This window comes from Pinus tabuliformis, chromosome Q (assembly GCF_031772625.1).
Source record: "Pinus tabuliformis cultivar Carrire ecotype Pingquan chromosome Q, CPIR1, whole genome shotgun sequence".
NCBI classification, from domain to species: Eukaryota; Viridiplantae; Streptophyta; class Pinopsida; order Pinales; family Pinaceae; genus Pinus; species Pinus tabuliformis.
This window is the reverse complement of record NC_142296.1, coordinates 7,134,773-7,151,810: the sequence shown is the minus strand read 5'-3', so window position 1 is coordinate 7,151,810 and position 17,038 is coordinate 7,134,773. Positions and strand designations below refer to the sequence as shown.

The 17,038-nt window shown below is 40.8% G+C and overlaps 1 protein-coding gene across 5 annotated transcripts in view; it reads right to left on the bottom strand.

The window, feature by feature from the left end:
* LOC149218003 (sulfate transporter 4.1, chloroplastic-like) overlaps window positions 1-17,038 on the bottom strand; it is a 290,950-nt gene that overhangs the window by 154,961 nt on the left and 118,951 nt on the right. For all 5 annotated transcript variants that reach the window (XM_089383729.1, XM_089383730.1, XM_089383727.1 and 2 more), the window contains 2 exons: window positions 13,619-13,726; window positions 13,446-13,511 (listed from right to left, as the gene is read on the bottom strand). In XM_089383729.1, the coding sequence (XP_089239855.1) occupies window positions 13,446-13,511; window positions 13,619-13,726 (174 nt within the window). The remainder of the gene's footprint in view (window positions 1-13,445; window positions 13,512-13,618; window positions 13,727-17,038) is intronic.

Below are 17,038 nucleotides of genomic sequence, written 5' to 3'. Positions count from 1 at the left end.
CATTCCTGGCATCCTTCCATTCTTGATGATTGGCAGCTTCTTTAAAAGTGGATGGCTCTACTTCTATTAGTTTTGTCATGTAGGTTGCATACCCAGAATATCGTTTGGGCTTCTTGCTTTCCCTAAATGTGCCCTGAGTTGTTCCATGACCCTCTGAATCAAGTAGTGTAGAATTCAACTAGTTAGGTCTCTTTCTTGATTCGGGGATGACCACAAGTTGAATAGGTTCACTGGGAACTTCATCTTCATGATTAGATTCTTCTTCTTCCCTATTGACTTCTTCAAATACTGGAAGTTCTTCATCATCAAAGTCCATAGGAAGTTCCTTAGATTTCTTGAATGTGATGCTTTCGTCAAATATAACATCTCAACTTCTATACAATTTCCTCCCTTTATGTAGATCCTATAGGCCTTAGAGGAGTTACTGTAGCCAACAAATGTTCCTCTCATGCCTAAAGGGTCCAGCTTCTTTATTTTGTCCTTCAGTATATGAATATATACAAGACAACCAAAGATTCAGATATGATCCATAGTTGGTCTTCCCAGTGAATACTTCTTCGAGAGTTTTGCTATTTAGTGACCTGTGGGGACTTCGATTTTGAATATATACAACTGCCTTTGTGGCTTCTCCCAACGGAAATTTCGTTAGATCTTGATCACGCAACATTGCATTTACACTTTCTTCAATGGACCGGTTCTTTCATTCCGCAACCCCATTTTGTTTTGGATTATATGGGACTATCAGCTCCCTCTTAATCCCAAACTCCTTACAGAAGGCTATGATTTCCTTGGATATACACTCTCCTCCATTATTAGACCTTAGTATTTTGATTCTCCTTTCTGTAAGGTTCTCTACCTCAGCTTTGAATTCTTGAAATTTGGTAAATACTTCATCCTTGGATTTCATTAAATAGACCCAAGTTTTTCTTAAATGGTCATCTATAAATGTGACAATATATATGACCTCCAAGTGATTTTGGAGCCATAGGACCACACATCAGAATGAATAAGACCCAAGATTTCTTTTGACTATGAAGCACTTCTTCCAAATGGTCTCTTGGTGTTCTTACCCAATGCACATCCTTTGCATACTCCTTCGTGAACTTCTTTCAATTCTGGGATTCCATCTATTATAGAACTTAGAGTTGGAAGGATTTTGAAATGGAGATGACCAAATCTTCTATGTCAAAGTTCACATGGGCTGATTTCAGTGCGAACCAAAGCTTGTGCAAGAGGAGATATCAACCTGAAAAGTCTTCCTTCACGAATACCAATTACTCTAACATTACATGCTTAAGTTCATACTCCATACTACCATCAATGAAAGCTACTCTATCACCCTTATATTCTAGACTTGAAAAGGAAAGTAAGCTCTTACGCAAACCTGGAACAAATATTCGTTGAGATGAATGTTGCTTCCATTTTCCAGATCTATAGAGGTTGATCCAATTCCTCTTACACGATAACTCTTATTATCTCCAAGTTCCACTGAGTAAGAAGATTTTCCCTTTGATAAGGTCTTCAATTGTTTGTGATGACCAGTCATGTGTTTAGATGCACCACTCTCGATTACCAAAATGCTCTCATCTTGGAATGTTCTAGTGAGTGCTGAGAAGAGACCTTCATCCTTTGTCTTGATTACTTCATTCTTTGTAGTAAATAGAAGATTCCATGCTTCCTTTATGCCTTTCTTGAAATGACTTGTTACCTTTGAACATTTCTTGAGGAACTTCTTCAATGCAGTGGAGATCCTCATAATACCCTTAGCCAACCTTAGCTCTGATATCATGTTGAGAAATCTATAAGGCAACGATTAGAGCGATTTCTCTTTACTTGATATCTGCCAGTGATGTCTTTTACTTAGTAGCTTTGTTACTTTTTATTATGTGTGTGTATCATCAAATAGCTACCAAAACAAGAAGAACAAGAACACAGAATATAGGTTGCAAGTCAGGGCCAAAACCTCTTCACTTGAGAGGAAAACCCGCAAATCTCTTCTCTTATAGATTCTTTAATTGACGAATTCCAAGACCTTAACACTGAAACCAACACCCTCCAAGACCAAGACCAACCTCTTTGAATGATGTGCTAACCTTGATCCAGTCAAACCCAGTCAAATCTCTTCTAATAGCACTTCTTCGACCTCCAGCTGCAAAATTTCGGCCTCCATTGCAATCTGAAATTTTCGCCCCCCAGCAGTTGTTGTTACCACACGTGTGAGCCTCGATTTGCCTTCTGAGCCTTCCTTTGACCTTCGTTTGCCTTTCCTTGAATTCTAGAGCTTAAGGATGACCCTTGGTGACCTTCGCTTGACCTGCCTTCTTTTCTTCAAGAACGAATTTGTAGATAGAAACCCTAGTCCTCCTTATCATGTGTGAGAGAGAAAAGCCCAAACAAAAGTCTCCTTTGTCCTCTTCCTTATTCGCTACCTTCTACTTCCTCCTTCGCTACAATGAGTGACAGACGAACATCTCTCAAGGAGGTCGAATTTCCTCCTATATATAGGTTCTTCAAGGTGGACATGGCTCTTTCTTTTAGGCCGACTTGCTAACTCCCAAGCCGACTTGGTCTTGTGGGGTATTTTGACTCTTTTAATGACAAAAATATTTTTCTTTACAAGTTAAAATGTACTCAAAGGGGTCTTCAGCTTATGACAATGACTCTTTTGACTTCTAGACCTAGGACAAACCCTAGAAGCACTGAATGGGTGCTTGACCCATAAAATAAAAGACCTTGAGCATGAAACCCATGCTCCAATAAAAATAATAATAATTTTCTTTCATTTTACAATTTACAAGAATCAAAAGTACATTTCATATTTATGAAGACCGAACCTAGTTACACATTTTTCAACAATTCATATGCCTTTTGCCTTTTATTGATTTTTCTTCATTTTATTGCTCACAGCTCAAAGGGATGAGAGCATGATGTGTAATATATAGCAGTGATTACCCCCGTACGATAGGTAAGTTCATCTCCCACCAAGGGCTGGGACAATCATGGGTTCCTTAATGATGAAATGGGCACTCATAGAAGCACTAGGAACCAAGGTGATGGCTTAACGATAGGGGGTAGAGCTCATGTTTGGCTTCTCCCCATGAGCTAAATTTTATTGTCTCAGCCATCTTTTGCATTTTGTGGTACATTTTTTGTTGCATGTGATCATATTATGCTTTTTTTTTTCTTTTTAGTTGCATCAACCTCCAGGGCATCATTCCAAACCTGACCCAAGATGTGGACAAGGGGAAGGGGAGGCTAACACCTTGTGGACCCAATGGACAAATGTGGACCCATATGGACAAATGTGAAATAGGGCTTCTAATGAGCGGAGGGGAGTGAGATATATGTTATCAAGAAACGAGACCACGCAACCAAAATCAGGGTTTCCCATGTAGTGCCACTCCTAAAGCTAATATCATGTAAGGGAGATCCCATAGGACTAGGATACAAGATAAAGCCCCCAGTTGAGGTAAGGGAACAAGAGTACAATTAGAGCTCTTCCTTTCTATCGAATCCCCCCACTAATCTATGCCCCAATGTGCCCAATAAAAGCAAGCATAAACACCCAATTACATAATGAAAAATCATACCTTCGAGGTTGGATGGTACACCTTCAAACATGCGATCATAACAGATGAGCGAGGGCACACAATGGTTGGCTTAGGTGGGGGAGAATAGTAGCACATCGAGCTATCAAATGGCTACAAGGGGCTACTAGCTACCGGCTGAAGACAAATCTAGGAGAAATTTTCTCCTATATGGGTCACCCACTAGTGGTGGGTAACAAGGACCTGCCAGGTGTTCAAGACAAGTGGACTGAAAGAGTTGGTGTGAGTGCTTCTTCAGCAAGTAAGTCAAGTTGTTCTTGTTCAAGGGCAGATTGATTGTCAAGTGTTGGTGACATCAAGCCCTAGTCTTTTCCTTGTATCAAGGCTAATTGCAAGGGCCATGATCCGTGATAAAGGAGAGATATGTTTATTGTATTAAATTTGTAATATAGCATGTTTTGGGTTGTGTAAATTTCTTGTGTACTTCGTTGATTCACTGTTGTACATTTTCCATTGTGCAAAGTGCTTAGTGTTGTGGCATTTTAGTGTGTTTGTGATCGTGCTTTAGACACAAACTTGATTTTGAATTGCCAAGGAAAAATCAACATTGAGGGGATGTGAAAAGGATTCTGTTATGCTCTTAACCTGCAAAGCAATACCCAAACATAGAATTTGCGAAAAAAAGATACTGAGAACACAGAATATGCGAAGAAAATATACCCAGAACACAGAATAGCAATGATTTTATTATTCAGAGAGAAATGTTCACAGGCCTCTTCGAGGGGGCAACCTCCAATAGAGCAGAGCTCGATTACAAAACAAGACACAATGCTCCTCGCAGGGAGTCTCTATCCTTTATATATGACTCATACATGCAATACCACGGGCCAATATCGTGGGTTTTATTAATACCATCTATCTAATACTACCGCCCATTTACCATCTATCTAATACTACCGCCCATTTGCAACTAACTGTGGTCCCGTCATTAATTGCGGGATAACCACTTACAAATATTAATATCGGCTTTATTGACTCTTGACTATGACGTGATCCCATGACATAAATAAGGGGGTTAGGGTGGGACCCTAACATGCCCTCCCCCTTAAGACTAGCCTTGTCCTCAAGGCTGAAGCTGCGGAAACTGCTGAAGAATAGTGGCTGGTTCCCAAGTTGCATCTTCCGGAGAGGTGTCTTTCCATTTGACGAGGACCTCCTTAAGCATGCGGCCGCGCAGGTGCTTGTCTCGTGTGTCTAGAACCTATTCAGGTTGAAGCCAGATTGACCCTTCTTCGTCCAATTCAGGTAGACTGGTTTGAACTCGGCAATTGTTCCCAATCACTTTCTTGAGGCACGATACATGGAAAACTGGGTGGATTTTTGTTGTAGGTGGCAAAGCCAACTTGTAAGCCACTTCTCCAATGCGCTGAAGTACTTGGTATGGTCCGTAGAATTTTGGAGAGAGCTTTTGACAATCCTTGTCTTTGAGTGATGTTTGCTTATATGGTTGCAGCCTCAAAAAGACCTGATCCCCTTCTTGAAATTGGCGCTCTGAGCGATGTTGGTCAGCCTATTGCTTCATACGGTTCTGAGCTTGATGAAGATTCTCGCGCAGATGGGCAAGCATGGTTGCGCGGTGTTGTAGGAGTTGATCCACGACTTGTACTTTGGAGCACCCCGTGAGATAAGAAGTAGGGGAAGGCGGAAGTTGTCCATAGACTGCTTCATAGGGAGTCATTTTGGTGGTGGCATGATAGTTGGTGTTATACCACCATTCCGCCAGAGGTAACCACTGTACCCAAAGGTGTTGTTTTTCTGAAGTGAAACACCTAAGGTAGGTTTCTAGACATTTGTTGACGGCTTCGGTTTGACCATCTGTTTGCGGATGATATGAAGTACTGAGTTTGAGTTGAGTGCCTTGTATTCTGAAGAGCTCCTGCCAAAAATTACTGGTGAAGATTGGGTCGCAGTCGGACACAATAGAAGTGGGCATGCCATGCAATTTGAAGATCTGATCCATGAAAGTTTGAGCAACCAAAGTGGGTGTGAATGGTTGGGGTAGGGCGCAGAAATGAGCATACTTTGACAGTCGGTCCACAACCACCATGATGACTGACTTGTTCCCAGACTTTGGAAGACCTGTAATGAAATCCATGGAGACCTCCGTCCAAATTTACGCCGGAATGGGCAATGGTTGTAATGTGCCTGGTGTGTTGACGGTTTCCCCTTTGTGGCGTTGACAGACATCACATTCTGCTACGAAAGTAAGGATGTCTTGTTTCATGCCGGTCCAAAAAAATGATCTTCTGGTGCGAGCATATGTCTTCTGAAAGCCCGAATGTCCTGCAATGGGAGATGAGTGCAATTCTGCCAAAATGCGACTTTTGAGGGTGGATGTTGGTGATATTACGACTTTGTCCTTGTAGCGAAGAATATCATTCTGCCACGAGTAGCCCTTGCTGGAATTAGGATCTACCTGCAATTGAGAAATGAGTTGGGAGAGCCCGGGATGTGAAAACCATTCCCTGCGAGCCTCTTCAATCCAGTCTGGAATGGGGAGGGAAATTGCGAGCAGAGTACTTTCCTCCTCAAATTGGCGCGACAATGCATCTGCTACCCTGTTGTCTTTCCCTTTCTTGTAAATGATCTCATAATCATATCCCAGCATTTTGGCTAACCATTTATTTTGTTGTGGGGAAGATAGGCGTTGCTCCAAAAAATATTTAAGACTGTGATGATCTGTGCGGATTTGGAAACGTCGCCCCAACAAGTAAGGTCGCCAGGTCTCGACTGCATGTAAGATGGCCATCATTTCCTTCTCGTAGGTAGATTGGCCCAGATTCCTCCCACTTAGTTGTTGGCTGGTGAAGGCCAATGGTCGCCCTTCCTGCATTAAGACCGCTCCAATACCTGTTCCCGAAGCATCACATTCAATGACAAATGATTTGGTGAAGTCCGGTAGTGCTAAGACAGGAGTGGAACACATGGCGGTTTTGAGAGCGGTAAATGCCTGTTGTGCTTCTTCGTTCCAGAAGAAGGAATTTTTCTTTAGGAGTTGCGTTAGGGGCTTCGCTATGCGGCCATAGTTGCGGACAAATTTACGATAATACCCTGTGAGACCCAAAAATCCTCTCAAGCTTTTCAAGGTCTTAGGTTGAGGCCATTCTTGCATTGCCTGGATCTTTTTTGGGTCCACCTTGACACCTTCACGCCCCACAATGTGGCCCAAATACTCAACTTCTTCCATGCCAAACGAACACTTAGACATCTTGACAAATAATTTATGCGTGTGGAGTAGTTGCAAGAGTAGATCTACATGCTGAAGATGTGCCGCCCAAGTGCCACTATAGATGAGGATGTCATCGAAGAAGACAAGGACAAATTTTCTGAGATATGGTTTGAGGAGGTGATTCATAAGGCTCTGAAAAGTAGAGGGGGCATTACAGAGACCAAATGGCATGACCAGGAACTCATAATGGCCTTCATGAGTTCTGAAAGCTGTCTTGGGAATGTCGACTTCCTTCATGCGAATTTGGTGGTAGCCTGAGCGAAGATCCAACTTAGTGAAGAATTGAGCCCCATTGAGTTCGTCCAACAAATCGTCAACCACTAGGATGGGAAATTTATCTTTGACTGTTAACTTATTGAGGGCCCTGAAGTCGGGACACATCCGCCACTCCCCATCTTTCTTGAGGACCATAACCACTGGAGATGAATAAGGACTAATGCTGGGACGAATGACACCTGCTTCCAACAATTCCTTGATGATTTTTTCTATTTCATTCTTTTGGGTGAACGGATATCTGTATGGCCGCACATTTGGGGGTTGGGCCCCTGGAACCAATGTGATGCTATGATCATGTTCCCCTCGCGAGGGTGGAAGCTCATGAGGCTTGTCAAAGATCGTCCGATGTTTATTTAAAATCTGTTGCATCTCAGGATGAATTGGCGGAGACATGGTGTCTACTACCTGGATGGCATTAAATTGAGCTACCACTCCATGATGGCCCTTTTTTAACAATTTTTCCATCCTATGCGAGCTGATGATAGAGGGGGCTCCCGCCTGTAGTCCACGGAGGGTATGTGTGGAGTTGTTCTGCTTAAAACTCATATATAACTCCTGGAAATCCATTGTGATTGGCCCAAGAGTGCGGAGCCATTCCGCGCCTAGGACAATGTCGCAACCCCCCATGTGTATTGCAAACATGTGGGTTTTCAATTGATAATCCCCCATTTGAATTTTGACATTTTCACAGCGACCTTCACATTTCATTGTGCCCCCATCTGCAATCTGGACTTGGAAGTTAGAAACTGCCCGGACGAAACAATGTGCTGCTTCAGCGATCTTTTGGTGGATGAAATTATGGGTACTTCCACTATCAATCAAGACTACCACTGGGCGATGTTTAAGAAAACCCCTGATTTTGAGAGTTTGAGGGGAAGAAATTCCTGCCAATGCATTTAGCGAAATAATTGGTTCATCAGATACAATCTCCTTTTGGTTATCTTCTTCGATCGCCTCCGGTTCCTCAAGTGGTGGATCTTCCTCGGTGGAGCTGTAGTCAGTGGCATCTATTTGAAAAAACTTGTGCTCTTCGCATTTATGACCCGGGGAATATTTTTCATCACAGTAGTAACATAGTCCTTGCTTCCTTCTTTCGGCCATTTCCGCAGGTGACACCTTTTGAATCTTAAGTGTCTGAGTCATATTGGGAGCCTGTGAGGGACGACCTTTAGCGGGGAAGTTGGGGCGGCTGGATTGGGCTGTTAATGCACGTTCCACCTTACGGGCTACCTGGCAAGCCTCTGTCCATGTGGGAGGGTGGTGGAGTAGAACCTGAGCTTTGATGGCTTCTTTAAGACCGCTGATAAAGCATTCCATGTAGAACTCATCTGTGAGACCCTTAGTGCGGAAGGCTAAGGCTTCAAAAGCAGTAATATATTCCTCCACTGTACCCGTCTGTCGGAGCTTAGTGAGACACCCCAAAAAAGAGTCTTCCTGTTCAAAGCAACTGCGAAGAGTTTTGGCAAATTGGGCCCAATTCTGAAAATATCCATTGCAACGCTGATGCCATTCCTTCCATTGCCATCGTTCATTGTCCAAGTACATGGTGCCCACCATAAGCTTAGTCCCCTCATCTGTGATATGATTCAATTGGAAATACTGCTCCATTTGTGCTAGCCATGCGGACGTGTGAGAACCGTCAAATTTATGCATATCCAACTTGGGAGGTCGCTGACTGGGTGGTGGATGGGAGTGCCAAACGTGATGAGAGTGGCTAGACTCACCCTCATGGTATTCATGGCCATTATACGCCTCCTCGTAGGCTGGCTCCTTGCCCTTTGGGAGTGCATCATGTATCTGGTTACTTATTCCTTTAAGCTCAAGTTGTATCTGGTTACTCATTCCTTTAAGCTCAAGTTCGATATTGTTCACCGCAGTTTGGAGGGAGTGCACATGGTTTTCAAGTTTGTCGATCCTTTCATTGGCCATCGCTTGAGCGCGAGTTTCTACCATACACCAACCTGATGAAAAATTGGGACCGCCAAAAATTTTTACTAAGAAATTGAATGGTACCACCTTGCTCAGCTCGTCGTCCTGATATTGATGGGCTAGGTCACCAATAAGCGCCCCGGAAGATCTCATACCTCCTAACGGAGTTTTACTCCTTCCTGATCAATACTGCAGTCGCCAAATCCTCGAAATGTCAATGCCGCCAAAAGTCCTGCGAAAATTATATCCAGGTACAAGAACCCTTCACAACTACTCCGATCTGGTGGATCTGAGAGATCTGAATGGTGGAACAACTGCTGCTGTTGATCTGGAATATCCGATCTGGTGGATCTGAGAGATCTGAATGGTGGAACAACTGCTGCTGCTGATCTGGAATAGATGATGTGTGATCCCCCGATAGAAAGGGAACTATGGTCTTGGGGAGTGTCAGGTGCTACAGATCGCAATATACATAAGGGTCTGACAGTAGTACTCGGCCCAATGTTTCAGGGCTCTAACTAAGGAGGATCGACCGTACCCTTAGCCGTACAACCCGACTACCCTATCGTACGATCGAGTAATCTCTCCGAGTGTTGTTCTCGGTGTACTGTAGCCACAAGACGGCCGAAGGTTTATCTATGGCGAGGTTTCAAGGGAGCTAGGGGGCTTCCTATATACCCAGAGGGTACGTGGAAGACAGTCCGTGCGCGGTTCTGTCTAATGCGCTACTACTCGAAGGGGTACCCACAGGGGTTACAAGGGAGTCCAACAGACGTGACCACCTCTTGTATTTCCTACGTGCATGCCTCCCAAAATCCGCAGGTTTATGCGCTTAACGACAGATCCCGTGGTTTAAAGACGCCGGAACACGTCTCTAGCCAAAAAAAATTTGCTAAAATTTGGAGATCCCACCGAGCCCTGGAAAGTGCTCTAATACCACTTGTTATGCTCTTAACCTGCAAAGCAATACCCAAACATAGAATTTGCGAAGAAAAGATACCGAGAACACAGAATATGCGAAGAAAATATACCCAGAACACAGAATAGCAATGATTTTATTATTCAGAGAGAAATGTTCACAGGCCTCTTCGAGGGGGCAACCTCCAATAGAGCAGAGCTCGATTACAAAACAAGACACAATGCTCCTCGCAGGGAGTCTCTATCCTTTATATATGACTCATACATGCAATACCACGGGCCAATATCGTGGGTTTTATTAATACTACCGCCCATTTACCATCTATCTAATACTACCGCCCATTTACCATCTATCTAATACTACCGCCCATTTGCAACTAACTGTGGTCCCGTCATTAATTGCGGGTTAACCACTTACAAATATTAATATGGACTTTATTGACTCTTGACTATGACGTGATCCCATGACATAAATAAGGGGGTTAGGGTGGGACCCTAACAGATTCCTACACCAATCCTCGTTCTAGACATCTCCATCAAAGTTCATCTTCCACATGACATCAATGTCTTCTCAAGGAGATATATGGATGGCTTATAGTGTCAGTCGGAAAGGGAATAATCAACGCCTATTTCCATTAGTTCTAGCGCATGTGGGCAACTACATCTTACTCTACATACTACGCAATTTCACTAGTCCTATTGTGTTCAATGGGGAATTGCCTATCACAATATAAGTTCCTAGATCGTCTTCGAAACATGCCTACTCATTCATAGAATGTTGGGACTCTTCTACATGGTACTTCTTCATTTCCTCATTATTTAAGGTTACAAAAGTGGTTTCACAAGTAGGAACAATAGCATAAGGTAAGTCCATTTGGGTGTTATCTCCTAGATTGTTGAACCACTTACAAGATAAAAGAGTTTCCCATGTGTTTGGGACATCTATGAAAACTACATCCATCAGTAATGAGACGTTTGGACAAGCGGCTAATTTAACTAGAAGATATTTTATTAGATAACACAATTTCTATCAAAACCATGGCACATATATTGTTGTCTGGTCTAATGGCATTTATGCCTAATTGGGTCATGACCCTTAGTGACATGGCATTTGTTGAGGTTTTAGAATCTAACATACGGTTGTAAAGGAGCAACTCATTCACTATCAAAGATAATAAGAATGGGAGATGACTTCCACTCCTTTTTCCTCCTTGTCCCATGCCTTGTAGGACAATAGGGCAATCTTCATTAATATCAGTGATTTGACTTGGTTGATTTTATTTTTTTTTGTAACAAGGACTTCTTTTAGCTTTATGTTTATTGAAGACAATAGATAACTCGATCAAGGGAACAAGAACTTTAACATGACTAACTGAATTAGTTATATTGAAGTCCATATTGGGGGAAGTATTTGTTGAAGGCTTCTCTTGAGACCCCTCTATACATGGCTCAATGGATCGACTACTCTTCTTTCAAAATCTCATGGGGATTATTGATCTACTTAACAAGCCTTTCCATTCCTTCTTTGGTAGGTGATTCCCATCTGTCTATTAGCCCACATTCATTTAATCTTTTCTTGAGATGGCCTTTCACCAAATATTTTAATGGTCCTGTCAGCATCTATTCCTCTTTCCTTAACTTGTTGCTCGTTCTCTTGGGGCAAAGGATAAGACTTCCTCCCTTCAAGTAAGTTATTGCAAGAATCCAGGTAATTTTTACTATTTTGGTTATTTGACTCACCATTGACCATGTCTAAATATCTTGCACAAGTATTTTCCTGATGAAAAATGTTGCAAGCTTGGAAAAATGGAGACACGTAGTCAACCACATTGGTTGGTTCCAATGGTGCGGAATGTCTTTGATTCTAGGAAGTGCCACAATATCTCACAATCCTAGGGGAAATCGATTGTGCCACTAATTCCTTTCCATTTGCACAACCCGGTTTCACAATGCATTTGTTTGTTGAGTGAAATTTGTTTCCATTCTCTTCATTGTTTCATTATGGAACCTAAAGGATCCAAGGTTTGCTTAACACTAGAATGTTTCTTGGTTTAGGTTCCACCCGAGCTTATGGTGAAGTTAAGATATCTAGGTTTCCCCCCAAAACCCAATTGTCATCAAAGCTTTTAGTTTTGATTTTAGCATCAATTAGATTTTTTAGCTTAACTTGATTTAGCAAAAAACTAAATTGTTCTTCAAAAGCATTCAAATAATTTAGTAATGACGTGGCTGGGCTAGGTTAATGATCATGAAGAATATCTTGGATTATTTTATCAAATATTCAATTAAATTCATTCATTGTTTCATTTTCATTTCTCATATTTGAAATTAGTTAATGCATTTAGAAGAAACCTATTATCTTTCTTCTCTAACCATCTAGAAAAAAAGACACCTCTACAACCATCAAGAGAATTAATACTATTATCAGCTAATTGACTGAACCATTTTCTTGCATCTTCGTTTTAATATAAAGCAAAACATTTAAACAAGATGTCAAGATGTTCAATTTCTTCACCTCCAATAAATCCCATGAAAGCATTCCAATGATCACATGCACTCATAGCATATCTCCATGAAACAAAGGCAATTTTTCTAAATATTTAGGTAGATCATGGGGTTGTCGAGCAATATTGATGATCCTGAAAGGTCTATAGCAATCAGTCAAAACCATGAAGCAGACATTTTACTTTCAGAATTAAGAGAACTTGAATTATCAACAAATAACCATCTTATATCTTGTATAGATTCAAGTCCTAGGTTATTATGAGATTCCTTGATTTTAAGCCTATTGGATCTCTGTCTATATAATCTTTCAAGCTCAGGTACAAGACAAATTTATCCTTGGGTATATCTTTTGTAGAATATTTTTTGGCTAAATTTTCTTGAAATTTTGTCGCCGGATGAACTATATAAATTAGAATTCATCACATACTCATCAAAAATAAACATGCAAGAAGTTATCCCACATAACTGTGTGATGGACCTCATCCCCAACAATGGTGGCAAAATGTTACTGCCTAAACTAGCATTTAAGTGAAGAAATCCAATCCAAGAATGCCACCTTGGGGTAACGAAAGGGAAGTTGTATTGAGGTGACAGTGGTACAGCTCCCATCCATTACCAATGGTAGCATCCATAGATGGGGCTTTTCCACTTAGATGCTAGTTTAGGTGGTAACAGGCTGTATTAGATTATATCCCTTTGATCTACTTTTTCGCTCACTAGTGGAAATTAAGCCAATTATCTTATCTCATCAAATTATAAACAAGTTTCATGTTGAGGGTACTCTGATCCAACATATGCACCATACCTAGAATTAAGAATTTCCTGTGAATAGATTTGAGATAGAACAGGCATATCACTTTCTATAAATAGAACGAGTAATATCTGCATTAAAGGCCCAAAAGCACTCTGGTTTTCAAAATAAAGATCATTTCTCCAAAGCATTTTCTAAATTCTCATTTAAAGGATTTCAGAATCCTTACTTCTTGATTTGAATCTAGTTCATAGCCATTCTTTGCTGCAAGTGCTTTAGCAATTCCTACTGATTCCTGAAAACAATGGGGCACACATACACAGAAGATAACATCAGTTTCATCTTTACAGAAAAAAATAATGAAATCTAAACCTGAAATTTAACTCAAACATTTACACTTACCAGGATAGCCACACCCGTTATAAGAAGGGCTGTTGGTATTAAACGCTTTACATAATCAAAGCATGTTGGAACTGAAAAACCTGGAAGGCCTTCAGGAATTCCACCCACCTATGCCCATCGGTATAAACATTGAAATGTTATAACAATCTATCTGTCCATCAGAAATTATGGGAATCTCTAGAACTTAAACATTAGATATATCATTGTCAACTTATGTTATGTATCTCCCTATGAAATTGATATTCCTTCCTTTTAAAAAAACAATTGCATCATTATTGGTAAAAGATAGTGACTCGAAAAGACATTTATTTCAAAAGTTGCAACTTCGTAGAAATATCTTATTTTTCACCATGAAAAACATCCTTAAAACATAATTTTGAATTTTGTAATAATGATAAAAGATAGTGACTCGAAAAGACATTTATTTCAAAAGTTGCAACTTCATAGAAATATCTTCTTTTTCACCATGAAAAACATCCTTAAAACATAATTTTGAATTTTGTAAAGGTGCAAGAGGATAAAGATCTCTCAAACATGCTCTGACTTGAAACTTTGTCATGGGCTGAGGATTGACATTACCATGGATAATAGGATAATATTTTCCAAGTGAAACTCCATCAAATATGTTCTTAAGATGATATATTCTTTCCTAATGCAGCTCTTCCATTCAAATGAAACTCTATTATTGATCATTTTCAGTTCACGTTATCCACTCTAATTATAGCCTTGACTTGTAATATTTGTTTCCGGTGTATCTTCATGAAAGTAATCCAGAAGACAAACAGAACAAATATCTTTTTAACATCTTCCTCCATCCAATTGTTCATATCTAATTTCCACAACAGATTGAGAATATTTATTTATTTGTTGCATAAATAACAAATTCAAGAATGGTGGTAAACAAAAAAGAAAAAAGATAAGAAATACTTGAAATCAAGGATCAGATGGATCAAAAGAGATACATGGGAACATTGAAGTGGCCAGTAAAAGTTAAAAAACCAATAACTGAATATTTGCTGCCTATGTTTCCAATATTTCAATTTTGAAGGAGCAATCCAGAAACCGTGAAGGATAAGGAAAATAACTTCGTTTGACAGCTGTGTTATAAGAAAACCAATCACTAAAAAGGATGCCCATTGTTTTCTCAGTAATACAGCTCATGAAATGTGAAAATTACAACATTCAGAAGCTACTCATTCCATCCATTACCGAAAATCTATGGAGATCACTTGCAGAAGGAGACCATGAGGATTTTCAGGTACATTTGTTAGCTGGTAGAACAGATATTTATTTATATTTTCTTTTCTCTCGAGGGCTTCAGTAATGGATTCAGTAGGAATAAGGGATCAAGATAAGTTGGATGGTGCATCTAACTTTGGTGTCCCTAAAATCCGGTTCCTTCATATTTTGGAAGAGCATAGGCTGAAGGAGTTTGCTATGGCACATATTGCTGTAAATATTATCTGTAGGAAATTAGGAATTTACAGGGTAAGTTCCTCAGACAGAACACCAAAGGACACCGCTCACAAACAGATCACAGATCAATACACCAGTATTTTGACGTGGTTAAAACCCTCAAAGAGGGAAACAGTCCACGGCTTGAGCCAACGCGGCCACTTCAGGCAATTTATTAATAAAAGAATGAAAATTTACATATGCTTCTCTCATAGACGGATTACCCTACAAATGACCCTCCATGCTCTTTAAATAGAGATCATGGACCAATCGGGTGTTAAGCCACGGATCAAGTGTCAGTAATACCGAGGAGAGAATGAACCGTCGGATCACTACATATCGTGACCGTCAGATTGTAAGTTACAAAATGTACATAGTAAAGAAACACACTTTACCTAACTCTATACCTAACTCTATACTAGACCATGTTGTACTTAACTATTTTCTATGTGTCGGAATATCCTAACATCCCCCCTTAAGAACAACTTGGGATAGGATTGAAGGATTTACAAATATGACACAATAGGAGAAGGAAGGAGGCACTAGACCCTATCCCCCCTTAGTGACAACTTCCTGAACTCCAACCATAAATCGAAGTTTAGTGAACTTCGCCTCTGTGAGAGCCTTTGTAAAGATGTCTGCAACTTGATCATCTGTTGAACAATATTGCACTTCAAGAACATGGTCGTGAATGAGCTTTCCGATGAAGTGCATGTGCAGTTCAATGTGTTTGCTGCGCTGATGTTGGACTGGATCTTTGCATAGCTGAATGGCACTTTGATTATCACACCAAAGTGTAGTCGGATGCTGCTGCTGAAAGCCAAACTTGATAGGATCTGACGAAGCCACAAGGCTTCCTTACTAGCTTCTACGGCACCACGATACTCTGCTTCTGCTGAAGAAAGAGAAATGGCACCTTGTTTCTTGCAAGCCCATGTAATAGGTCCTGAACCAAGAGTGAACACATAACCTGCAGTAGACTTCCGATCATCAGGGTCACCAGCCCAATCGGAATCAGTGAAACCAACCAATAGAGGAGTTGCTTCGGCACTGTCATGAATCCCAAACTGAACTGTACCTCGAACATAACAAAGTATTCTTTTAGCTGCTTTCCAATGACTTTCATGTGGGTTTTGCATAAACCGAGCAACAAGGCCAACAACAAAGGAAAGGTCAGGATGAGTATGGGTTAGATACAAAAGTTTTCCTACAAGTTGACGGTATAAGGTAGCATCAACTTCAGGAGAAGTACAAGTGACTGAAAGTTTGGCTCCAGACTGAAAGGGAGAAGGGGCTGGCTTACAGTCTTCCATGTGAAAATGGCATAGAATATCACAGGCATACTTGGATTGGGAAAGGGAAATTCCTTCCTTGGATTGCAAGACTTGAAGACCAAGAAAATAATGTAAGTGTCCTAAGTTTGTCATTTCAAACTTCCTTTTAAGGCTAGACTCCACATGGTTTATAAGGTTGGGATCACTACCAGTCAGGATAAGATCATCAACATAAAGAACAAGAATGATAAGAGACTTGCCCACTTTCTTGGTGTAGACAGTATTGTCAGAATGACACCTAGAGAAGCCAGATTCTAAAAGAAAGTTATCCATTTTCGCATACCAAGCTCGAGGAGCTTGCTTGAGACCATAAAGGGATTTCTTAAGCCGACATACAAGGCTGGAGTCTGTTTGTATAAAGCCAATAGGTTGTTCCATATAGATTTCTTCATGCAAGTCCCCATGCAAGAAGGCGGATTTAACATCCATCTGATGGACTTCCCATTTGAAAGAAGCAGCAAGGGAAAGAACAAGGCGGATAGAGTTCATTTTGGCAACAGGGGAGAAGGTTTCAGTGTAGTCAATGCCTTCAACTTGTGAAAAACCCTTAGCAACAAGACGAGCTTTATGTTTATCAACTTTCCCATCTGGTCCAGACTTGGTTCTGTAAACGGTAAACCCATTTGCATCT